The sequence below is a fragment of the Phodopus roborovskii genome, unplaced genomic scaffold (genome assembly GCF_943737965.1).
Source record: "Phodopus roborovskii unplaced genomic scaffold, PHOROB, whole genome shotgun sequence".
In the NCBI taxonomy this organism is placed as follows: Eukaryota; Metazoa; Chordata; class Mammalia; order Rodentia; family Cricetidae; genus Phodopus; species Phodopus roborovskii.
In genome coordinates, this window is record NW_026125298.1 from 1 (window position 1) to 26,737 (window position 26,737).

The window sequence follows — 26,737 nt, forward strand, 5'->3', positions numbered from 1 at the left end:
ACCTTGTTGCCTAAACAGTAGGATTGCCATTGCAAACTGCTAGGAAATTCCAAGAATCCATGGTGAGAGATGTAAGTATCACATTTGGACCAACAAACTTTCTATCTGTGGAGAATATGGCAATTATTGTGGGCATCAGAATGGATGCAATCACCAAGTGTCTCCATCATTGCCTGGAAAATGAGATCCTATTGGAATTCTTATATGACCAGAACACTACCAGTTATTTTCTTAGTTGTGTACCTGTGGAACTGAGAAATGCATAGACCTAGCTTAGTAGGAAGGAACTCAGAATGCTGCGGAAAGAGCACAAGGGTCAAATGATAGGAATCTCGTTATCCCCTCTACAATGATCTTGCTATGTGATCATAAACAAGTTATTGGGCTCTGTTTTAAAAACAGTTTGTTGAGATGATTTGTGACTTCTTATAATTACAAAGTTCTCTTACTTAACTACTAAAAGTATTGACCATATATTCTTCTAATTTACTTTTATCCTTATAACATTCCATACAGTTATAAAATGGATATTGATCATATCCACCCACAACTACTTTCTATCAAATCCCCTTAGGGCCCCTCATGCCACCTAAATGACTACTTTTTATATCCTCTTTCTACTCTTCTGAATCCAATTATGCGCTGCTCATTCATACATGAGTATGTCATTATTTATTTTATTTTAACTTATTTCCTGTGTATGGGTATTTATCCCATATGTGTATATGCACTATGTGCAGGACTGCTCACTTAGAGGACGGAGAAGGCATAACATTATATGTCATTGTAAATGATTGTAAGCTATCATGTGGGTGCTGGGATCAAATTGAGTCTTCTGCATTGGCATTCCACAATCTTAACCACTAAGCCATCTCCAACTCTATCAAGCAATGTTCTTAATCTAATATTCTTGTTCCAATTTTACACTGTGGTTTGTCTTCATTTTTCAGACAATGGAGGCAATCAATGGTGGGAAAGTCTTCACCAGTTCATACATGTTTGATTTGGAGGCTCATAAAAGCACTGAAGTACTGTGCAGGCTGGGCAGACAAGGTCCATGGTCAAACAATACCAAGTGGTAAGTATACTTAGAAAGCTAGCAGGGTTGGTGGTGGAGGCAAGGCTACCATCACAGAGATGACACCATAAACTCTGATAAAGATTTCAAACAATAAGGCAGAGATTATTTTTCCCTTGACTTTGAATACATACATATTTCTGAAGAGGGAGTCCAATTGAATAAATAGTTTTTTTTTAAGTTTAGGTTACCCATTAATCATGAGAGTAAAACTGTAGAGAGTGTAAATAGCATTAAAGTAAGAACATTTATCATATAATCAATTAAAAATCAATGAGGTGTCCAAATGTCCAGATTTTTTCAAAGCTGGCCACTGAAATCACATATTTCCATAACAACATTGACTATTCTTCCTATAATGCAATTGTTTAAAGACATTTGGTCTAGAAAGAGGCAGGTATGCTACTGGTTACCCAAGCTCAGTGTATTAAAAAAATGATTTATATTTTATATGTTTCAAAACACACAAAGCAAGGTAAGAACATATTTACTAGCTGGATTTAAAGGTTTGCATAGGAATATTTGTGCAAGTTTTATTTAGTGTGCATATAGTAGAACCAAAACTTGAAAAATATTTCAGCTGGAAAGAAAGAATCAATAACTGGAAAAAAATCTATAAATGGAAAGACTTCAGGCATCCAAGTAGTTCACTTCCAGTTCTGAGACTAATATATACTTCCAATCTCACTGCAGGATTGGTCTTCAGGAAATAAAAAATATGACAACAGAGATAGCAAGAAATGGGCTTTGTGTGGCTCTTACTCCACCCTTAGGAAACATAAAAGAAGTACCTATAGTTCTTGCCAGGAAAAGTACTTGCTATAGCAGGGAGGCACCTATAAAGAAAGCCAGAATAAAACACAGAACAACAAAATTCCCAGGGTAACCACATCAAAATAAGGCACTGGAATGGACAAACCCAGATGGAAGAGAACTATATTTCACTTCCAAACAACTTTTCTTTTTCATGGATTAAGAGATATTGCATTTATATTTATTAGGCAAAGAAAAACCAAGTAAGTAGAAAGACTGCTTGTTCTGTGGAGATATTTCACTATTTTAAATCATTTAATTTTTTAAAAGTTAGTTCTCCTGGGAGATTTGAAATGCTGGAAACATTTGCATGTGTCTCTGCCCTTACTCAAACAGAACCTTACTTCCCAGTTCCTTTCTGTGTTACTCTGTGAACAAGGGTGATATAGAAGGCAGCCATCTTTTGATACTAGAAATGGAATGCTGCTTACTCTTTAGAATCAAATTGCTATTTGATAGCTCCATCTTTATGTTAATGTTAGACAGGATATTTCCCTTTTGCTATTCACTGTGGGGCTCCCTCTCATACCAACCTCCCACAACAGCCTGGCTTTAATTGCATCCCGCATTCACCTTTATTGGATGGTGTGTCTGCTCTGTTTTTCCAGATGGAGATATTTTCACTTATACAAGGCGTGAACCAATTGGGGTGTGTGGCCAAATAATCCTGTAAGTTCCTCAGTCTCCAATGGTGGAAAGAAAGCAGTAGTTACATTTGATCTGAAGCCCCATCCTTATACAACTGAAACGTGTGATGGTTTATGTATGGAGTGAATTCAATAAGCTTGACTTCCTGAAGAATAGATTTCTGCAACTTACCTTCTTGGATATGCACTAGCTGTGCAGACCCCCTCTATATGTTGCTGTACTTTGGGTGTTTCAGTGTTGCCAAATAAGCCTGGTGTTGTTTTGGAAATTGTGCTATGTTATGGTTTCATGAGCTATGCTTTGTAATCATGTGGCAAAGGCTTATTGCAGCTCATCTGTGCTGGGACATGTCAGTGCACACAGCAGTGCTCACTGCTCCCAGCATGTCTGTCTCCTCCTCGAGACAGTAGTTGTGGACAGTAGCAGCAGCAGCAAAATTGTTCAAATCAAGGAAAATGTCCTTTAATTGAAGAGAAAGGAATAGCCACCATGAAAATTGGAATAGTTTGTGTCCTGTATTATATCTTTAGGGAGCAGGGTTGGGTACTCAAAATTCTTCTTCTGCCAAAAAAAAAAAAAAAAAATCATGTTCTTGAGGTAACCAGTTTTCCTTCAAGATTCAAGATTAACAAGATAGTTTTAAAGCTAAATTAAAAACATTGAAGCATCCTGAAGGTTTCAGAATGGCAGTGACTCTTGTTTAGTGTGACTGAATATATCAGTGTATTTCATAGAACTGTTCAGTACTTCAAAGGCTTTGAAAACACACAAACACACCTATGTCACTCCACCAGCTAGGAATATTGGATAAGTTTAAACACTGGCTTCCCCTGTTTTGCTCTGTTGTACTGGAAATCTAACCCTGAGCCTCACACATGCTTTTCTACATGCCTGCATTTCTTTGTTAACTTGAGGACAACATCTAAGGAGAGAGGACTGTTTTTACCACTCATGGGTGGTTAATGCATTAAATAGAGAAGCAGTCACATGTACTATTTCTTCAGGTGGCCAGTAAGTTTGCTGAGATCCAAACTCAAGCTTTGACTTACTGGATGTGAACTTCATTTGCCTTTAACAATATTTTTATTTATCTTGAGTTAAACATAGCTCTGTGTTGTGGAAAGTGCATTCAATATGTCCATGGATGTCTGGTGTTAGTCTCAGGATCCAAAAAGTGAAATGGATTCTCCTAGACATACAATGTACTAAAATATATTAGTGCATTATAATTGAAGTAAATTCAGTAAGTGTTCTTTATGGGGTGTAAGGGAGAAGTTATCATATCTTTTAAACTATCTGTAACATTTGTCATGTTTAATTATATACAAAGACATAAAATAATGTCTTCCTTGTAGAATAAGAATTCAAAATAACATGACTTAATTAAATTCATAAGTGTTTTCCTATTCCTTTCTATATGTTTAGTTCAGAACATTCATCATTTACTAGTTGCTTTTAACAATGAAGGTAAGTGAGATGGGTCATATACTTACAAAGAACTTACCAATTTTCTATAAAGGCAGGGCATTTTAGAAACTTGTTTGAGACAATATAAAATTGTTCAATTTTGCTTTCTAGTGGAATTTCCCACTGCTCATGTTCATTTGGAAGATAGGTCCTGCCCTTAGCTGTGGAAACACCGTGATTGTCAAACCAACAGACAAACGCCTCTCACTGCTCTTTACATGGCTTCTCTAATAAAAGGGGTGAGTCTCCAAGTCACAACATGCAGGAAAATGCAGGATCCATTCCCTTCTCCCTCATTTACTTTATATACCTCACTCCCGCTACTGTGAGCTTCACTGTTCACACATGGCTGCTGTCCATGCATGGAGATGAAAGCAGGAGAGTGTCTTTTTGTCAGTTAGCACAAACATGTCTCTATCTAAATGACAGAAGCATTTAGCCAGTCATCTTGTAACTTGTCATTTCTGTTGTTCAAGTCTCCTGAGCACAGTTCCAAGGAAATCATGACATTCTTTCAAATGCTGAAATATTAACTGGCCTGGTTGCTTCTGTGAATTGTTTCAGTTATCTTAGTTTGAATGTGACTGAAGGTTAGAGATCATATGTGCCAAGAATCACTCGACCATCCTGAGAAGAGAGGCTTTGCCTATGTGATTTTTTTTTTTTTAATGATTGAACAATACCTCTAGGGATTTGTCACCTAGCTGCTCCACCTGAGATTCAACACGGGAACACTGAAAATGTACCCGCTCTTTAGCTTTTCAGCTTTGCTGATGAGACTGAAAGACTTCTTTCTATGTACATACTTTATCACACTTTTCTGGATCCTCTCACCGAGGTCTCCCTTCTGACATTTGACACAGATAATCATTGGAGCTATGATCCATTGATGACTATTGGATTGCCAGAAAGGTTTTCTCAATAATACCACCTTGAAGTATATTTTCCTGTGGAAAAAGAAAAAAATAGTAATATTAAAGAATAAACACATGCAATTTTGTGTGTGGAAAGAAAACTCCTATGGTTATATTAACAAACGCTTCGGTCATGTAGTCGTGCCTCTGTTGGGAATTAAATTCTTGATCCACTGACTGTTTGCCTCTTAACTTGTAGGCAGGATTTCCTCCTGGTGTGGTGAACATTGTCCCTGGTTATGGACCAACTGCAGGGGCAGCCATTTCCTCTCACATGGACATCGACAAGGTGGCCTTCACAGGATCAACACAGGTAGTACCAGTCTCCGGATGCCTCATCTCTAATGAGAACAAGCTTGTACTCTGCAGTTCTTTCTAAGCCAACACTCTAAAAACAAAAGTCGTTTCAAGGATTTATTCCTTATTCTGTTCTTGAAATATGTTTATCAAGCACAAGTGGGTGAATCTAGGATAAAGGAAAATACTTGTTACTAATTCAGAAAGATTACTATTTTCAATGTGTTTATTACTATCTCTTGGAAATATATCCTCTGAGCTTGTCTGATAAGTGGTAAAAGTATCTGGTAAAACCTATAAAATTTACCACAGTGATTTATATGAATGAGTGAAAGTTCAACCTCTAGGTGAAGAAAACTAAATAGTAGAGTCTCACCCTTAGCATCTTATTTAAGACTATCTACCCAGCACAGCCTGAGAGGGAGACAAAAATCCACTTCCTTCCATGTTTCTTCTGGACAGCCTCAGTGTTCTGTGTGGCTGAATTAACTATGGATCCTTACAAAGCTGAGAAATAAGAAACAGCCCAAAAACACTCTAAGAAGTGGCGGGTGCAGGAAGAGAAACAGGCTTGAACATAAATCTGGATATTGCATGAGTTTCTATTAAAACAGACAATGTAGAAAATACCCTGTTTCAAGTAAAGTCAAGTCTCAGTCACCCTACTTGTCATCACATTACTAGTTATTCAACCAAAAAGACACTGCACGCCTCATTGGCCTGGGTTAAAAGTGAGCAAGAATAGACCACACTAAGCAGTGAATACCTACAGGAAGTAAACAGGATGGAGAAGGCTGTCAGATACTTAAAGGAGATCAAGGAAAGGAAAACTTATCTGAAGCTAGATGGGTGCAAGACTTGCTGGAGATGTTGAGGAATATTTTCTGCTTTAACTACTTGATGACTGAGAAGCAAGAAGATTTTTCTTAATGAGCTGAGGTTAATTTGATTTTCTTATATTCATAGTTGCTTCAGTATTTATTAAACTTCTCAGAAGTTGAATTGATAAACATTAAGTTCTAGTTTTATTCCATTCTTGACCTTCTAAAACACATTTTCTTTGTTTTGCATGGACAGTAGAAAAATAGTACATAGTGAAAAATCTGTGATTGACATAATGGTCTTTCTAAAATTGCTGCACTCAGAATATTCTGTGGGGTAAGAAGATGTGAGGATGTATAAGACATGCTGATAATTTTTGTAATGGTGATATCATATCAGGGATGGAAGAGGCAGGCAGATAGAATCTTGGGATTTCCCACCTCCTGCATTGGGGGAATCCATGGCTTATATGGGTCTGAAACCTATGCTGACTCCTCCTGTGCTAAAGGCTTCTGGTCCTAACCCCAGATGTAGCATGAATGTTCAACTGTCATAAGTGATCCTGAAACATGAGCCATTTTGAGGCCTCTTCATATACCCCGCCACCCAATAAAAATGGAAATTAGAAGATCAAGCAAAATCTGGGTTCAAATTCCAATCTTAACTTTTATAGGCATCATATCTTTGCCAAATTTGGCTTTCTTTATTTGAAAAGCAGAATGTAATATCTGGCTTTCTCAGTTTTACTTAATAAAAATGAGAACCCACCAAAGAAGACATTTAGCCCCTTCTGAAAACTTGGGAAATTTCCTGGTCACTTTTGTTTTCCCAGGCTTTGGTTTGTATGTGGGCATCTGCTCCTGTCAACCACCTCCCAGTGTTCCCACAATGCCTTGGTGCTCCTATCTGAAGTTCTAAGAAAATCATGAACTAGACAATGTTTCCACTGGCCTTGCAGGACAGTGTCCTTATAGATTAATCTCTTTCTCTTGTCTGGCTCACCTCAAAGACTCCTGTTCAGGGTTAGCCACAGAATGGTGGCTTCTATATGACAAAGCCATAGCAATATGCTTTTAAAAGCCACAGCAAGGATAAACATAGCACTAGTCCAATACAAATGCTTTGTGGGAACTTGTTCATTTGTTTTCCTCAATGTTTGTTACCTGACTTACACTAAAGTTCCTGAACCATTTTCAATCCAGAAGCAAATGATAGATTGCATCTTCTGTGGTCACAATCATGAAACAATCTAACAAAAAGAAAAAAAAGATTAACATAGCTTAGATAATAAGAATTTTAAATAATTCATTTCTATAAAGAACTTTAGCCACACTGTATAATATATATTTTCCTAAATACTGGTCACCTCTGTTTCACACAGGATGCAACAAGAGAGTGAACAGTTTGGATTCTGCCATTCTCATTGTCCTCTTCAGGAAAATAAAATTATACTTTTTAAAAGTAAGGGTATAAAATCACGGGATAAAAATTACTTGCTTGTTTTCTGAGAAAATTGAAGCAAGCCTCAAATTGTCCACCTGAATGTACAACCTACATAAAATCTTTATTCTTTCTTCATATTTCTAACCAAACAACTGTGCTACACATTCTTTGCCATGTGTATTGTAGCTTTACAAAATATCCTCTGGTCTTAACTCCATTAACCATTACAAGATTTGGCTATGATGGCAGAACTTTTCTGCTAAACTGATCAGGTACCTCCAAAAAGATAAAATAAGAGCATATTCACTTTTTAAATGAAAATAGTCACAGAGATTGTGCCACAGAGACTCAGCATCATGGCTGACACCACTACCCCCACAAGCCAGAATGAACTATCCAGGGATACACTGTCAGAAATAAAGGACAGAAAGTAAGGAAAACAACAGTCTGAAAGAGAAGTAGGGAAGCCAAATTTCAGGTAGTTCTTCCCTGGGACACATGACCAGTTTTGTTTATTTCTATTCATTTAATTTCAGGAATTAAATTTAGATTTATAACAACATTAATAAAATGAAAACCTCAGTAGAACGAATATCTTTTCTGTAAAACAAAACAGTATCCACATAGGAATAATGTCATCACTTATAAGTGTGATAGAAATGATCCATTAAAATCCAATATGTAGAACAGCCCAGGAAACAGAGGATTAAAGAAGCAAATGGGTATCTCTAGATACCGGGATACAAATGTTTTAAGTAGAATGTCATCATTGTGAACATAATGAAGTACACTTGATTATAAAAGCTGGATTTAAGGATGGAAAAGGAAAACTAATTTTTTTAGAAAACAACCTTCAATTGAAGGAACCCAAAGAGAGAAAGTAAAATAAGATGAAACCAATGTCTTTTAGATGAAGGAAGTGGAATTAAGGAAGAAACTAGAATGTCAGCATCCCCAGCTAAGGGCAAGAAGAACACAGAGATCAGAGGCAGCCTGTTTCTTTTCTATCCACTGTGAAGATTGCCATGTGTAGGAGAAACAGGAGCACAGTGCCAAGAACACAGTGGTGAAGGATGTGCCCAGATCCATTAACAGTGAGCACATTGTGATAAACACACAGGGCCATAGAAAATGACAGTCTGTTGGGAAAATTTTGCAGATATGTAGGATACCATTTGGGGTATGCCAGGTGGGTTTTCATGTGTTTCTTTGGGAGACTGGGGAAAAAGAATCATGCCCACCTACAAACACCAGACAAGAGGTCAAAGAGAATCTGTACTAAGAGGTGAGCCCAAACAAAGGAAGAACCAAGTTTTATAAATGTCACCCAGAGGGAAGAAAAGTCATTGCATGAGGTGTCTGGGGATATTTGTGATCAAATATAGAGAGAAAGTTTTGATGAACATGAAAAATAAACTCTTGTCAGCCCACACATGAAAGTCAGTTCTCAAGTTGCTCTTCTGCCCAGGAGCATTTTATGATTTTCATCATATTTTCAGACTTGATGGTGGAGGCTTTTACACCTGAAGGTGCCAGATCCTGAACAACACCATTTCATGTATCTTCCAAATTAAATTAAAGGGTGATGTAAATGTTCTACGAATGGAAAGTATTAAAACAACCTATTGACATGAGAACAAACTAAGCCTCCTCCTATGTGATGTTTGGGTTCAGGTTGGCAAATTAATCAAAGAAGCTGCAGGGAAAAGCAACCTGAAGAGGGTCACCCTGGAGCTTGGAGGAAAGAGCCCTTGCATTGTGTTTGCAGATGCTGACTGTAAGTACAAGTCCCTTGCTAGATCTCCCCTTCCTCCTCCTGATGCCTGTGAATGTCACAGTCACCTGGAGTCTTGCAAATGACTTTGCTTCCAGTGTAAGGAATTAACTAGAGTCTGAGGTGACTCTGCACAGCTTTTAAATTGATCCTGTAGTATACAGCTGACAAACACTGAGAAAATTTTGTCCTGAGTTGGAATAGCTTACTATTTCCCAGTGTCAACCTGAGGTAGTATAAATGTACTGCATCTAGAATCAGTGACATGGTTTTGGTAATAATTTTCCCTTTGACCAAAGTATGTGAATGTCTTGAGATTATTTATGGTAATATTTCATATTTTTATTAATTAAACCTGAATTTTAAAGGAGTCACAAATATTTCAATCATTAGAAAGAGTTATAAAATCATTTGCATTGCTATTTGTTCTTACAATTAAGTCTATATTCTTAGTAGGGTCTGTGTTGAAGAAGTACTAGCCTCTCTTCCCTGATTCTTTCTGTCATTTCATTGAAAATAAAAACATCATCAAGATTATTTTGTCAACTGGCTTCTAAGAGGTAAAATATGTTAAGTCTATGGCTGTTTGGTGATTCTTCTTTTTACCCTATCACCATTTTTCATCTGAGAAAAAATACATTTAAGAATTTTATTTTGATTTAGATGTGATATGTATGTGTGCATATATGTGTGGATATGTATAAATGAGCATGAATGTCTCCAAAGGCCAGAAGAAGGCTTCAGAGGTCCTGAGGAAGTAGCTATAGGAGATTGTGACCCATCATTCATAGACACTGGGGACTCAACTACAGAACAATAGAAGAGATCCAAGTGCTTTTAACCACCCAGCCATCTCTTCAGTGTGTGTGCATGTGTGTGAGCGCACGTGAACAAGTGCATGCTTTAGAAAATATTTCTTCTTTAATGTGAATGTTTCCTTTGCAGTGGACACAGCCGTTGAGTTTGCACATTATGGGGTGTTCTACCATCAAGGCCAATGCTGTGTAGCGGCATCCAGGCTTTTTGTTGAGGAGTCAATTTATGATGAGTTCGTGAAAAGGAGTGTTGAGCGAGCTAAGAAATATGTTCTTGGAAATCCTCTGAACTCAGGAATAAATCAAGGCCCTCAGGTAAAAAAAGACAAGCATTGCAATACAAGAAGAAATATCTACTTAGAACTACTTAGAACTTAGAAGAATTAACTTTACCTCTTAACTATACACTTGGCTAGTGGACATTATTGTGGTGACATCTTGCTTATATTAGCCATGGGACCAGGAGGGACAGAAACTTACATCTACACATTATTACACTGATCTCATTTTATGAAAAGAGGCTAATTTCCAATGGGAAAAATCATTCTAATTTTGTGTTGGCAAAAAATATTATATATTGAGAAGCAGTTTAAGAATAGTGCAGGGGATTAAACATGTATAAGTCTGAGGAGGTAACCCATTGGATAAAGCTCTTGCCATTTGAGCATGAAGTTCACAGTGCAAATTCCTGCACCCACTTAAAAACTACATGTGGTAGCTGGCATTCAGTTCCAAAGTTCAGGAAATAAGGCAGGAATTTCCCAAGGCAAAGTGACTAACTTGAACAGCCAAGCTCATAAGTTCTGAGAATAGGATAGAGACTGAGAGTAAAAGACACCTAATGTCAACCTCTGTCTTCTTCACACAATGCATTGTTATACTTGCAGTTGAGTGCATACCACATACACATAACACACAAGAGGTAAAGAGGAAAAGTTGCCGATATTATCAGTTCCTTGCCTTCTTCAATCTGCATGCTTTTAGATTCCTATTACAATTTGTAGACCTCTTGGAAATTCATATAGATTTAATTTATCCCTTATAATCAGTCTTTCCCTTCATCAGTCATACTACAACTATAAGCAGTCAAGCACTTCTGGATCCTCTGCAGGGTCCTCAGTTTATCTAATGTAATGTTATTGTAAGTGTTCTTGAAGATTCTGGTTTATGGGCTTCTGACATGCTTTTCTCTATAGTTATCAGAAGCAAGCATTTCCCAGGGGACTCTGAGTTTCTTCTGTGTAGTTAGATCCACTGAAAATACCAATGTCTTTGTCTCTTTGTCCAAAGGTCCCCTTTTCATCTCTCACAGCTTTTGTTCATAGTCTGATATCGTCTGCCCAAGATTTATGGACTTTAATTTCTGAGTTCATACCTGCCTCTGGCTCCTTCTTTAAAACAGTAAGCCCTCAACCAGAGGCAGTTATGCCCACCCCACCCATGATAGGGGACCTTATCTGGAGACATATTAAGTTATTACAACAAGATGAAGGGGACCTACTCACATTTCCTGAGCAGAGGAAAGGATGCTGCTGAGCACCCAACAGTGAATATAATACAACCTCATAACAATGAGTTTACTGTCCCCAAGTGCCATTAAAGCTATTCCTGAGAGCTGTGCCCTTGGGACTGAACATTGACCTTGGAGCTGATATTCTTTTATATTAACTATGATACACTGTTTCTCACTTTTGAATTGGAACCAAACCTCATTCTTCAGTTATTTAACAACTACAAACCAAATTCCATTAGCAAAAATTTAGGGGTACATTGCTACTGGCTATGCCTCATGAGAGGACCTTGAAAAAGCTATAAGTACCAAAGAGGACATGGTCAGTAACATCTTAGAATTTATCATATAAATAGCTTGGAAGAAGCTCTTAGTGTTTCTTTTTAGTCAAAGTCCCCATGTAGGAAATGCATAGGACTGAAGCAGTGCCCCAAGATAACTGCCAAGTGAAGGAATTATTTGTATTGTATCAGTCTCATTATGTGTTTTTATCATTTATTTCAGTGAGTGTATAGATACTTGCTGATTTTTATATTTGCTAATTCTCAAATCCCTATTTGTGAATTTTAAAAATGATATAATTTAAATGATGCAATTCTTAGCAATTTTGTTATGATCACTTCTCTTCCTAAATATATATATTGATCTGCTATCCAAATATAAAACATATTACCATTAGATAGATTGGTAAGTAAATACAATATGTTGATAAGTGAATGATGGACAGTAGGTATACAAATGAAAGGTATGTCTTTAGATGACAAAGGGTGCAGAAGAAAAGATTATCTGAAATCCTTCATATTGAGCAACTTATTGTTTTCTTTCATCAAGAGAACTGTGTTATTCAGCCAAAGCCTTCAATTGAGAGGAAATGTATTATTATTTATAGGATAAATTAAAATAGACTTTAAACATTCTGAATTGTAAGATTCTAAAGTAAACAATCCTGTATTCTAGTTGACTATCACATGGCTTTACTCTCCTTTGTAAGTACATATCTTTTTAAGAGAGGTTGCTTGGGATACAGAGAATAGGCAGGCATGTTGACAAGCAAAAGCATGGGGAGGCCCGAGTCTTCTCTATCCTATGTTTTTATCTGGAATAAGAAAAACATTATGAGAAAAGTTATGCATTGACCAACTTTTGCCTAGTGTTTCATCCACTGCTGGCAGAGTCACTGGGACTTTTTAAACAGAGTTTGGGAATTCATAAATATCACAACAAAAATAATTTTAGGGAAAAATTAAGATCAAATACATTTTTTTAGGAAAATATTTTACATAGTTTTTTTTTATCATTTTAAAGATGATAGACTGCAAGAATTTCAGTTTCAAAGCAGATTATTATACTGTACTATATATTTTTGTATAATAGTTATAAATAATATGTTATTATTTATTTCATGTTGCATATGAGTATTCATATACGTATATTTTATTCATTTGTAAAGTAATACTTTTATTTGTCTTCATGGACCCAAATGCATCCAGAAAAGCTTAAAATGATTAGCATTTTTCATTTGAAAAGAAAAATGTATGATCTCCCCCTCCCTCAATTTCCTTGTTAATTAAGTAGTAATAAAAGTATAAATCTTGAAGATTCATTATATAGTGAAATGAGATAAACTGTGTGACATAGCCAGCATGATGTTTATTTCATCATATAGTCATAAATACCAATTAAATTTCACTATGCATGATAGAAATTATATATGATAATACATGATAATAATTTTATGTATAGTACAACCATTATCTTCTTAGAAATAATAATATATTTACATGTCTGCCCTCAAATTACTCATTGATCTCTACTTTCAAGGTATGAACATATGGTTTTCATAGATGAACTTGTGCCTTTTTTGGTTTATATAATTTCTAACACATAAAATCTAAGGAATCAAAAAATAGTCACATTCAAAAAATCAAAGCACACATTTTAACACCATTATAACAGCATAGTGATGTTTACAATTTTGTAGACTGTGTGTTCTGATAATAAGATTACTGTTATCAGTTCCATGATCTACAATGATATACCTCAATATTTCCTCTTTCTGGAGCAAATAGTCAAGGACTAGATTCCCTAGGGGCATCTAGGGGCATTTTTTTTTTTTGTCGAAGACAGAGAAGCACTATGAGTTGGAATGTATATCTTAAAATAAAGAACTGAAAAATAGAGATTTTCTGAGAATAGGACAGAGATGTTCATGAAATTAAAGGATGACTGAGTGCACATTAACTCCAGAATATCTCAGTTAAACATATCTACATGATACCACAACTTAGCCTGGATATATTGTATGTAGTAATATCAGTGCTTTGGCTTTTCAACCAACCCCTGGAGTTCCACAATAGACAATGAATGAAGAGGTTATCTTTGAGGAATGTTCTTTTGAGTATTACACACTGAACATTTGGAACAACAGGTTGACAAATACTATGTTAACTTTTCTCAGCTAGTAACTGATAGCAGCCAGCATTTACTCTAACTAAAGGTAGAGGCTGAGATAAGTGCAGTTAGAAAGCAAGTCATGCAAGCTTTTCTGATCCTTTGAGTACTGAGAGTTCAATGATGTAAAGAATTTCAGTTGTCAATACAAGACAGAAAATAAATCAGCCCCAAATCTGACCCCCTCCTTTTAGTCCCTTGGTTTCTAAATGTTCCATTTATGTAAACCCAGTCATACCTCAAGCAGGCAGTCTGTACAAATGATCTTAAATCCAAGACTTACTCAATCATTCACCTCCCCTTTCGGTGAAAACTAGAGTATTAGGAAACCCATAAGTCTCAGCAAGTGGGTGGAGTATTCAATGATTCTGATATTGTCAACCAGAAATCTGATCTCTTTAATTCTGTCTTATGCAAAATATTATTTAAAACACGATACTTCTGTGATGATTATCATATTATTTAGACATGGTCCACATAATGGAACAGGAAATTGATAATCATTTCTTGTTAGAAACTGGGATGCAACTTAGTGCACTGAATGGAGCAAGACCCCCAAACTGTGATCATACATGGTATGAAAGAGCAGGCAGACCAGTAAACCTGACCCAAGAATAGGCAGATTTCATTTCTGAAGAATAAAGGTCTTATACAGCCCAAAGCATCTGCTTCTAAAGTGACACTGGACTTGATCCTTTGCTCATCACTCCTTTGTCTCAGTAAGGACTAAGTTTTCAGGCATATGTGCTAAATCATTAACAAATTCCTTCCAAGGTGAATAAATGACAGATGTGTAAAAGGCCCCAATATTTCTGCCTTTCTAATTGCTATCCTTTGTAAATGTACCAAGATTAACAGAAAAACATACTCAAGAATAGGCAGACTGAGCTGAACCTCTGCTTAACTGACAGACTTGAGAGAGTGTCCTGGATGTGGACATCATTTAATGCAGCGGTTCTCAATCCGTGGGACACAACTATTGGAAAATACGTATTACTGGTGGTCTTAGGAAATGAGATACCACTAAGTAGCAAAATTGTATGTATGAAGTAACAACAAAAATAAGTTTGTGACTAGGGTTCCTAAGACCATAGGAAATCAGTGGTTTCTGCTGGTTGAGACCCATAGTTTGCAAACCACTGATTTAGTGGTTTTTCATTTATTTCCTTTTTCCCTATGATTTCTTTCAATTAGATTGACAAGGAACAACATGAGAAAATACTTGATCTCATTGAGAGTGGGAAGAAAGAAGGAGCCAAACTGGAGTGTGGTGGTGGACGCTGGGGGAACAAGGGCTACTTTGTCCAGCCCACAGTGTTCTCCAATGTAACTGATGAGATGCGCATTGCCAAAGAGGAGGTAATGGGTTCCACGAGGTTCTGTTTCTGGGCCATTCTGAACCTTCAGTTGTTCAGGGGAACAACATTCCCCTGAAGTGCTTGATGATAAAGCCTAAAGTAATTTGTTATCAAGACTGATCAGTGAGGAATGCAATGGGCTACAAGCAGTTTCTATCAAACACAGAACAAATTCCACAGCAGCTTCTATAGGTGCTTCATTAACAGCCTTAAAGGAAGGGGAAATGACTCTTAAAAACAGGATCAATAAAGATGCTAACCAACAAACAACACATTAATAAAAAGAACTAGTTAGCGATTAAAATAGTAACTAATATACATCTTGATTATGAGGGCTTTTACTATATACAGATATATAAGCATTTGCCATAAACAATGAAAGTGTTTTGTGCTATATACTGCAATAAGAAAGTACAATGACTCAACTGTGCAGAACCATACTTTCCCCCATTCTGTGAATTCATACTCATGTCCCTGATATGACAGAGCATCCTGGAGGTTATATTCTTTACTCCACAATGTCAGCAAATAAGGAGAAAAGGGGAATATTCAGCTGTTCAAGAAGCAGGAATAAATATAAAGAACAGAAATAAAGATCATATATGTGGATAACCCAACACACTTAGATTGTTTGCATCAACTCACACCTCAACTGCATTTGAATTTCTGCACTTAATGGCCAGTTCTTTGATCAGAGCTACTGTTCTTGTAGACCTTGATTAACATGAGTATGAAGGACAATAAGGCAGAAAGTAATATTCATTCAAGGAAGATTGTGCTCCTATAATGTACTCACTGGACTATCTCATTTGCTGCTTCAGAATGGGAACCCAGAGCCCATACTGTATAGGCTAAGTTGCTACAGTTCTTAGCAAACCCACCATAGTCCTGCTCCAGTTGGTTCCCATTTACAGTGTTCACACTGTTATGCTTCCCAGTTTCCAGGTCACGAGACTGTTTAAAATACCAGGGACTGCTCCAGCCTTCAGAGAGTTGCTGGTGACTGCCCCATAACACTTAGATTTCCTCTGTATACCAGAAAACTAAATGACACATCTGAGTTTTTGCCAACCATGCTTATATTTCCCAGGAAAGTGTACTAACATTCTAAGAAACCTCTCTTTTACTAAATTTTGATTAATATCTTTTCAAAGGACAGAAGTACAGTATCGCTGAGAAGACCCAGTTGTATGTGGGCTGACATACACACTGAGTCGTGTGTGGCCTTTATTAACTAGATTCCAGCAGAAATGAAAGACTGGCTAACACTGAAAGAATCAAGTGTGATGATAGTCACTGCCAGGAACCTCAAGCTTTACTTAGTATGGCAAAGTTCCAGAGTTTAGTAATGGTATATAGTATTGAGTGACACTAAACAATAAAAATCTCTGCTATATTATACAATATTTATAATTATGAGATGATACAAATACAGTAGAAAGGTTGATGTTTAAAACAATGATACACTGATGTTGAAAGCATAAATATTATTCTCAATCATTGTCTATTTGTTACTCTTAGAGCAAAGGACTGCTTTTTTTGTTCATGTTGTCTTGTGCAGTAATTTGGACAACAAAGAAAACTGGAATTAACTTTTAAGATATTTCCAAGGAAATCATGCAGTTAATGATGTGATGTTCAGTTCTTACATTTTGTACAGCTCTGTCACAGCACAAATGATAGGTGTCTGCTTAACAGAGAATGCCATACATGATCACAGCATGTTTTTATGTTCACTGGCCATGGCCATCTGTTCTGAAGTGAGAGAAAGCATTTTTGTCCATGTAGAATGGCTTCTAGGGAAGCATATGTAATATATTTGAAGCTTATATAGTGTATATAGTGTAAACCTGTTTTCATGTCATTCTATGTAGATATTTGGGCCAGTGCAGCAGATCATGAAGTTTAAATGTATAGATGATGTGATCAAGAGAGCGAACAACACTAGCTATGGCCTAGCAGCAGGAGTTTTCACAAAAGACCTGGATAAGGCCATCACTGTGTCTTCTGCTCTGCAGGCTGGGGTGGTGTGGTAAGTTCATCTGAAGTAAGGTGTGCCCTTCCTGTATCAGCCACATAGGCTGAGTTGACCTCCTTTAGGCTTGATATTCATAGAAATTATCTGACCGCCTGGGAAAATTGTCTTATTTTTTTAAAACCAAATTAACTTTATCCAACTATTTCAAGTTACCTATATAAACTTTTTGTGACTGTTACTCTATACATTGTAAGAATTGCTCATTTCAAGGTAAATAAAAAATTGTTTTGTTCAAATTTAATTATGTTAGATAATGTTTTGTTGCTTTATGTATGTCAAAAGTTATTGTTGTTGTCATTGTTATTTTCCACGAAGAATGCTGTACTTTGTGCCGTGCAGTGTAGGCAAGCACTCTGTCCCTCAACCCAAACTCCAGCTTTTGTGTGTGTGTATACATACATACATACATACATGTATATGTTAGACTTGAACTTAGTTGCTGAGTCTGTCTTTGAACTCACTCTTTGGTTCAGAGTAGCCCTGCACTTTCATCCTCCTGCTTCAGGCTCAAGAGTAACTGGGATTATGGGTCTGTATCCCAGGCAAGCTGGTATAGTCAATGATTCTTTTTCTTGCTTTTTGCTTTTTTACAGTAGATTCTTACTCTGTTTTTTGTTTGTTTGTTTGTTTTGTTTTTTGAGAAATATCATTTTTTTAGAACACCATAACAAATTTTGTGAAGTAATTTTCTCTCACTTTTGACCTAGTCTGCTCTTTGATTTTTATAGTTTAACTTAGATGATTCTCAGGCTGTGCCTCTCAAACTGCTGCTTTTCCCAGCTATACCCTAGACTGTTTCCTCAGCAACATTTTCTCTTCAAGCTTCCCTTCCCTCTGTCCTGGCAATAACACAAAGCTTAGCATGCTTTTATAACATATTTCTCTATGGAAACATTTCATTTTTTTTTTACAAAATCTAATTAAAATTGCTAATTAGGTCTAATTCTTGCCAACACTTTTGAGTAAGCAATATATCAACCAATTAATGAAACTGCCCATGTATTTTCACATTCACTGCAACTGCTGAAGAAGGTTGATTTTAGCCTGGTTAAGTACATACGCATTACAAAGCTTGCTACCAAAGAACAGCAGACAAACCCCAGCCTCCAGCAAAGTAGACACTCTTTTCATGGCACATTGGCTCTTCCCTCTGCTGTAATTCAGAAAATTCTTGCTTTATAATTATTCACACTTATAGCGATCCCATTTATTTGTTTTTAGGTAATACACATGTTTGCTTTCTGCATTCAAATTTACAGCACTGCTTTTTTTCCCCTTCTCATCTCAATGGTATATTATACTGAATGATGGAGTTTTTAAAGAGACCTTTGATTCTTTTCATATCCAACTTTGTAATTATGGGGTTAGTTAAGTATTATCTATAATGCCCTTCTCTTCTTTTCTTAAGGGTAAATTGCTATATGATGTTGTCAGCCCAGTGCCCCTTTGGTGGATTCAAGATGTCTGGAAATGGACGTGAACTGTAAGTAAATCTTTGTATTACAAACATATTTTTGTGAAAGGGGTTGTCACTCCAAGGAGGATGTTCCATTTCCACCACCTTAAGTGAAGTATGCCTGCATTATTCCTTGGAGTTTCTTACACAGAATAACATTTAAAATTTTGGAAGTACTCCAAAGGTGCAGAAAAACAATAACAGAAGGAATATATTTTGTTAAGCTCTTGTAGTCCATAAAGGATGGTGCTAAGTATCCCACCTTTGTAGCTGGTTGTTGCCTACTTTTAGGATTACCTATGATATAAGTGACTACAAACCATTTGGTAATCATTTTCTGAAAGTAAAAGGATAAATTGATAATCTAGAGAGGCATTTAAATAAATATGGAAACATTCTAGATATATAAATATAGCACTTAAGGGAATTAAAGTTTCCTTATTCCAGACTACTATGCATCTGGTGAAGTTTACCTTGTGCCTGTGTAGAACAGTCATTTGCTACAAAATAACACCAGAGAATTACTGAAATGACCATCTCTAAGAACCCCCAAGAATTAGATTGTGGATTATTCTTTAATCTTAGTACTTGGGAGAAGGAGGCAGGCAGATCTCCGTTATTTCAAAGTCAGCAAAGTCTTCATGTGTGAGTTTGGGTCATCCAGGATTGTATAGTCAGCTTCAATGTAATCAAAATTGCATATATATTTCTCCAATGAGTGACAAGTGAGGCTGCAGCTCTAAATAGAATGGAAAACAGCTTGGTCAAAATCATGGGTTAAATTATTTACCTCTTTTAAATGAATCACTTATTAAAATACTATCTTTTAATAGAATTTAGAGAGCTGAGGTGAAGCCCTTTACTATGTTAAAAAAAAATTCTTATTGAAGCCTTGAAGAGGTATTTTCAAAACTTTAATTACCTACAGAATAATCAGGGAATGGAGACTGTGTTTCTGGGGAGAATACAATACCGTCTACATACACAGGAGAAGGGTTTCAGGAGCAGTGCTGGAAGTAAGGAACAAAATTCTGCTCCTATGTAAACCTGTGTGCATAGGTGTTATAATATTGAGAATGGCCCTAAGAGCATGTGATTTTATCTTTTTTGCCAAAACTATGCGGAACACAACTGAATACAATCTTCTTACATAAATTATCCACCAAGTGAAAAGAAACCATAATTTTCAAAATTGGTCTGGAATAAAACCGTGGTTAAAAATCACTTTGGTACCTACAGATACACTGATCTCAGCTGCTGTTCACTTGACATAAAAGTCTCCTGAGGGTATTATATGATGTTGATGAATAGAGAAAGCCAAGCTCTGCCCAAATCCCAAATGCCTGAGTAAGGGCAACCTTTAGTTTCTTTTCTCCCTAAACGTATATATAATTAATCCAAAAGATAGAAAACTCTACGAAGAAAGATTAGGTGGTTCTTTTGCCAAGACTCTAAAAATCCTATTAAAACTACAGCTTCTACGGACTGAAAATGGTTCCTGGTCATTTTCTAACCTCTCCGGTGACAGTGAATGCAGCCTCTAGTGCAGCTGGTGGTTTGTTCTGTCGGTCTTCAGTGACATATAGTACACCTCTCTTCCATACTGATCTTATAAAACCTGACCAGGTTGAATTATGATTTGGATAATTAGTCATATGCTCAAATAAAGTAATGTAAACAATGGATATTTCCTGGGATAAGCAGAGCGCAGAATTCTTTAAAATAAAAGACATCTTAGAATACTGCTCTCCTCTGGGGAGTTAATTTGGTCATGAAACTTATGATAAGCTAGTAACTATATGAACTATACTGTGTTCAATAAATATTTTACATTGTCCCTACTCAGATAAGCAAGAAAGAACTTGTACCAAATTATGAGAATTATGTTAGGTTTACCTTGCAGTGCACAATCGTGTTTATAGTAATTTTCTTCCTTCTCTAGTGGTGAGCATGGAATTTATGAATACACTGAGCTCAAAACAGTTGCCATGAAAATATCTAAGAAGAACTCGTAAAGAAGCCAACAGAGTGAAAAGAAATCTTTCAGCAATGACTACACATCTCCTATAGTTACCAGTATAGTGGTGTTTTCCTTTAACTCTTCTATTGATTTCTTAAACATAAGCGATTCATCAGTATTAATGTCACACATAGAAAATATGTAGTTTAATCTGAAAGAATCATTAGCCCACTAATATGTGACCCCAATTTGTACCCTAGACTAAAATGATAGATTTAGGTTCAAGCTCTCTGTGACTCTGTCATGGTCAGGTGCTTTCCATTGTAGAATGTTTAGAATATCTACTTGGTAAGGAGGACCAGTTGTGATTTAAGCTCTGTCCCTCAGTGACTCCTTGACCTACTCCATGTATACAGTGACTGCAGAGTAAGTTGCTCTGTCCCTGTGGTTATGCCTACTGAGTGTTGTGAACTGTTTTCTGGAACACCATACCCATTTGTCAAATGAAATACCTAGCTGGAACTAGAAGGTAAAACTTAATAAAGGCACACTTGCATGATTTTGTTTGTGTGGAATTTCTTTAGTATAAGTTTGGATTATGGTGATGAACTCTACTGGTCAGTCAAAAGCAGTTTTAAATTGCCTGAATACATGCAATGCAAAATAAAAACAAATGAACAAAAAAGTTCAACCTGACCCCATTTATGGGTTAGAAAAAAATTATTTTTCAGATGTTCTGAGAAGATGTGCCATCCCACTATACCACTTAACAACTGTTATTTCAAAGTGGTTTACCTCTGGAAAACACAAAGTCCTTGGCATACCAAAGAACAGAGTGTATAATGGGAACAAGGCTTTTTGAGACCCTGTATTCAATAATTTGCAAACAGGTAGAGATGAATTCTTAGGGAACTGGGAATGACTTCATGAAAGCATACTACTAGATATGAATCTTAGCAATAAGCTAATTTTCAGTACACAAAGGGAAAGACATATTACCTTTTTAGTATTATCCATTGTAAAGAGAGGAAATACTTCATACACTTGATCTTCTGTAGTTTCCAACTCTATACTTAGCTTAGATTACAGAATCGGAGAAGTCCTCCAACTGAAGTTATATTTTATGATGATGTTTCCCCACATTTATTTTAGCCATGAACTTGCCCTTCTGCATGCCTCATTTAACACCAAGAATATTCAGGAAGTCTTATTAGAAGGTGCTGTTCTTGCTAGCATTGCAAGAGGAGGAGCTGCTGAAGGAGAGAGCACTCTGAAGATCAAAGGACTCTCTGGCATGATGTCCTCTTTGTAGGCCCACGCTGCCATTATTCCCTCCAACCAGGACCTTACCTTCTTCTTCTGCCCTGTGCTCCCATGTGGATCCCAAGGTGCATGCAAGTAAAACAAGACTTTTGTGAGCTTTGGTGTGTATATTCTAAAATGGTCCTAGTTCGACCACTTAACATTTAAAGTTACAGTTCTCTAGACCAGTACTTTCAGATGCCAATTAAAATTAAGTAGTTTATCATGGTCATGCATCAGACATGCTGACAGTGATAGTGTGGCACCCTGATAGCTGTCTTCACACAGCAGTGTGGGAATCAAGAAAATCAGTGACTCCAGACACCTAAAGTAATTGCAACTCCAATTTTCAGGTCCTCAGACATATAAATGCATTAGTTTTGGCATCATTAAAATTACAGTGTAAGATTTGCAATGTAATTACTGCTACTAGAAATCTGGAGAAATGGAGGTCTTGGGAAAAAGGAAAGGTGTATTATGAATGAAAACATAAAAAAAAAATGCAGAGGGGGGGGAGGGTGTGATTGTCTTATTTTATTCTAATTCAATTTATTGTTCTTTAAATTTTCATTTTCTTAAACCAAAAGCAAATCCTATATATTCACAAACTGTGTTTGGGTCATGAGTAAATTTGTCAGCAGGCAGGCTTGTGACTACTGTGGCAATGCAACTCACCAGAACACTTCTCATGTATCACAGAGAATGCTAAGCACAGAACAAGACAAAAGCCAGAAGCATATTTCAATATTTGAAAAATCAAACCTTCCTGTGTAAATAAGACATTACAGGATTAAACAAAATCTCTCTGCTTTGTACTAGCTTCTGCTAAGTGTCTGAACTCTGTGTTTTATTAACTGTATAGAAAACCACACCAGCAATGATACTTAAAACCTTTTTTTTATTAACTCTTGTGTGGGCAACTTTATGAAGAATTTAGCTTTTCTGCTGCAAATATGACTTCATCTTCACACATACCAAGCTAATGGACAGATATTGAGATTTACCATCCAGGAAGGGGGAATGTCAGATGTCAGGTACAAGTTATCCAATGATTAGTCTCACAGAAATTTTTCTCTTTTCCTTTTTGTATCTTTATCTCTCCTTCACTCTTTTTAAAAGACATATGTTTCTGAAACTATTTTTGAAGCATGAATGGTGGCAACTTGATTGTTCCTTGATATCAACACAAAACAATTGGCTTAAGGTAGAGATCCTAGCTGTTCCTACTCAGGTTCAGTGATTACCTAAAAAGGCTCCTTTCCCTAGACCTTATGTGTCCTCTCCCCATATTCTCTGACCATTCTGTTCTCTTTTCTTTCTTGTGAAACCCAGTAGCCTGTTTTTTGTTTGTTTGTTCATGTGTTTTTGTGTTCTGTTGAATATTTCATTGTTGAAATTCAGCCACCACAAAGCAGTTGTAAAGCAAATTTCTGAACTGGTTCTTCAGTTCCTGTTTATCCCAAAAGGAGAAATGGTTCTCAACCATAGCTGTGGAGAGCTATTCCCAATCACTGGAAACTCTGGTTTCTCATCTCTTGTAGCATCTATAGCAGAGCCTCCCCCCCCCAACACCCACTCCCCACTCAGTGTGCAGTTTCCTGAGAAGACCGAACTGTGAGCAATTTCACCTAGTGTTGAGATTTTGGGTTGCCTTCTTTTCTTTGCTTGTTTCAAAGTTATTTACACAAATATAATTCATCAGCCTCAGAAAACTATTGAAAGGCACAGGAATGATTTAAGCTAGTAACACTTTTAAAATCATTTTAAATAACTTTAAGTTTGTAGAGAAGAGGCCAAGGAAGTGGAAAGAACTCTCCCACACAGTTTACTTACTAATTTCATTATTTTCTAGCCTTGACTCTATCATTCCCATTCTCTACCCAAAGACCCATTTCCCTCTAGGGATGTTTTGTAGATATCAGAAATTCAGCTCAGATTACCTCTCTAGTCCTGGGAATATAGTTGTCTGTTCACAAAATCACAATGAAATTACCTCATGCTGAAATAATTTAACAGACAGCACTGATGTTTAATACCAAGGCCTTCACTGACATTTCATAAATTGTGTCATCAAACCTTTATGAAAGTTGTATGATAGAAATTGATATTGTTATTATCTACCATGGTTTGCTTTTTGTTTCACAATTCATTCATTCATTCTTCTTCTTTTTTGTTTTTTACTGTTTTCTATTTTAAAGTATAATCAAGCTTTTTATACATGTCAATTCCAGTTCCCTCTCCCTCCCCTACTCCCCTGCTATACACCAACACCCTATCTCATCCCCTTTCTGCTCCCCAGGGAATGTGAGGCCTTCTATGGGGGATCTTCAAAGTCTGTCCTATCTTTTGGATCAGGGTCTAGGCCCTCCCCCATGTGTCTAGGCTGAGAGAGTATATCGCTCTAAGTGTAATGGGCTCCCAAAATCCATTCATAGATTTCCCAGGCCCCCTAACTGGCATCCATGCTCAGGGGTTCTGGTTTGGTTCTATGCTGATTTCCCAGTTGTCAGTCTGGGGTCCATGAGCTCCGCTTGTTCAGGTCAGCTGCTTCTGTGAGTTTCTACAGCCTGCTTATCACTCCTTCTCTGCAACTTGATTCCAGGAGTTCAGTTCAGTGTTTAGCTGTGGGTGTCTGTTTCTGCTTCCATCAGCTACTGGATGAAGGCTCTAGGATGACATATAATGTAATCATCAATGTCATTATAGGGGAAGGGCATTTAAGGTAGCCTCTCTACTATTGCTTAAATTGTTAGTTGGGATCATCCTTGTAGATCTCTGGACATTTCCCTAGTGCCAGATTTCTCTTTAAACCTATAATGGCTTCTTCTATTATGGGATCTCTTTTCTTGCTCTCCTCTGTTCTTCCTTTGACTCAGTCTTCCTGCTCCCTCATGTACTCCTCTCCCTTCTCTTCTCCTCTTCTCTTTCTCCTAACTCCCTCTCCCCTCCCCCCATGCTCCCAATTGTTCAGAAGATCTTGTCCCTTTCCCCTTCTGTGAGGGACCATGTATGTCTCTCCTAGGATCATTCTTGTTTCCTAGCTTCTTTGGCAGTATAGATTGTAGGCTGGTAATCTTTTGCTCTATGGAATGTAAACTTGTACAGCCACTTTGGAAATCAGTATGGTGGTTCCTCAGGAAAATGAGTATCAGTCTATCACAAGATCCAGCAATTCCACTCTTAGGTGTATCCTCAAAACATGCACATTCATACAAGGACATGTGTTTAGCTACGTTCAAAGCAGCATTGTGTCTAATAGCAAGAACCTGGAAACAACCTAGATGTCCCTCAACTCAAGAATGGATAAAGAAAATGTCATACATTTACACAATGGAATACCAACTCAGTGGGGTGGGAAGAACCAATGGCAAATAAATGGAACTAGAAAAAATCATCCTGAGTGAGGTAACCCAGTCACAAAAAGACAAATATTATATATACTTACTCATATATGGATTTTAGACTTAGAGCAAATGATTACTATTAATTCTTGATAGAGATACATTACAGCATACTTAATTCAGTCAGATTGTTGATACTCTCTTAGCTTCTAAAGGAAAGCTAAGGAACATGAAATTACACATTACTAACTGAGAAAAGGCAAAGGACATGAATGGTTTGAAAGGAAAAGGTTTGTAAATTAAATGTTTGATTATTTACTCTAATCAGAACAAGGATATTTACATTAAGTGGGAACACATGTGGTTTTTCTCCCTTGACCAATTGTAGAGACAGATGTGCTGTAGAGGACATCTTTGTCTGTTCTATGTGTTCCTAAAGGAAGTCTCTCTCATTCCATTTGGAAGTATACTTGTGTGAACTCTGCCCCTTAGTTACCAATGATGATAGAAACAACTCTCACCTCAGACAAATAAGAGAAAGAATACATTCTGGGCTGATTAGGAATAACATTACCCAGGAACACAGATTCAGGTCCTCCACATAATGTGTTTCAATAAGATAACAACTTAATGAGCTTTTTATAGTAATAGAACAAAGGCAGTAATTAAACACCATATTTTCAAGCACATTGGTGGGTACATCATGTAGGTGGGTTATAGAAAGTAGGGAGGCTCTATTATAGGCCGCAGATGCTATCTGACAACCTGCTCAGCTCTTTAGTTAGTGACACTTGAGATTCGTTCTCACATTCCAAAAGCTTTACCCCATGGTTGCAAAGATATTAGGTCATGTTCAGAGGGGGGCAAAATTGGCTACCAATGGGGCCTGAAAATGTTCTCAGGGGAATTTGTCTGTGAACCTGCAAAATTCCAATCTCTCACTATCATGTACAACCTAATCACTCATGTAGGCTTTATAATCATGGATTCTTTCCAGGAATTCTACAAATCATCAACTTTCTGGTGACATGAAGGGACACTAATTAAAATTAAATGAAAACAGGTCACTTAGCTGTAGATAAATGTCATTGTCTTTTCAAAGTGAAATTATACAATAAAATATAACTTTGAAATCAAACTGTTGCTGAAATATGATTTCAAATCTCACAATAGCCATTGTTTTGACTAAGGCTCAAATCTTCCTTGCATAGTCACCATCCAATACCATAGCTGTTGATAATCAGGACATT

General features: G+C 36.8%; 1 protein-coding gene across 1 annotated transcript; it reads left to right on the forward strand.

Moving 5' to 3' along the window:
* The first annotated feature begins 4,000 nt into the window (after positions 1-4,000).
* On the forward strand, positions 4,001-21,403 carry LOC127213667 (aldehyde dehydrogenase 1A1-like). The gene is made up of 8 exons (XM_051174130.1): positions 4,001-4,006; positions 5,120-5,233; positions 9,157-9,259; positions 10,202-10,386; positions 15,227-15,391; positions 17,265-17,422; positions 18,837-18,911; positions 20,827-21,403. Exons 1-8 carry the CDS (start codon positions 4,001-4,003, stop codon positions 20,897-20,899), a joined length of 879 nt encoding a protein of 292 aa, XP_051030087.1. The 3' UTR covers positions 20,900-21,403.
* The last annotated feature ends 5,334 nt before the right edge of the window (positions 21,404-26,737 follow it).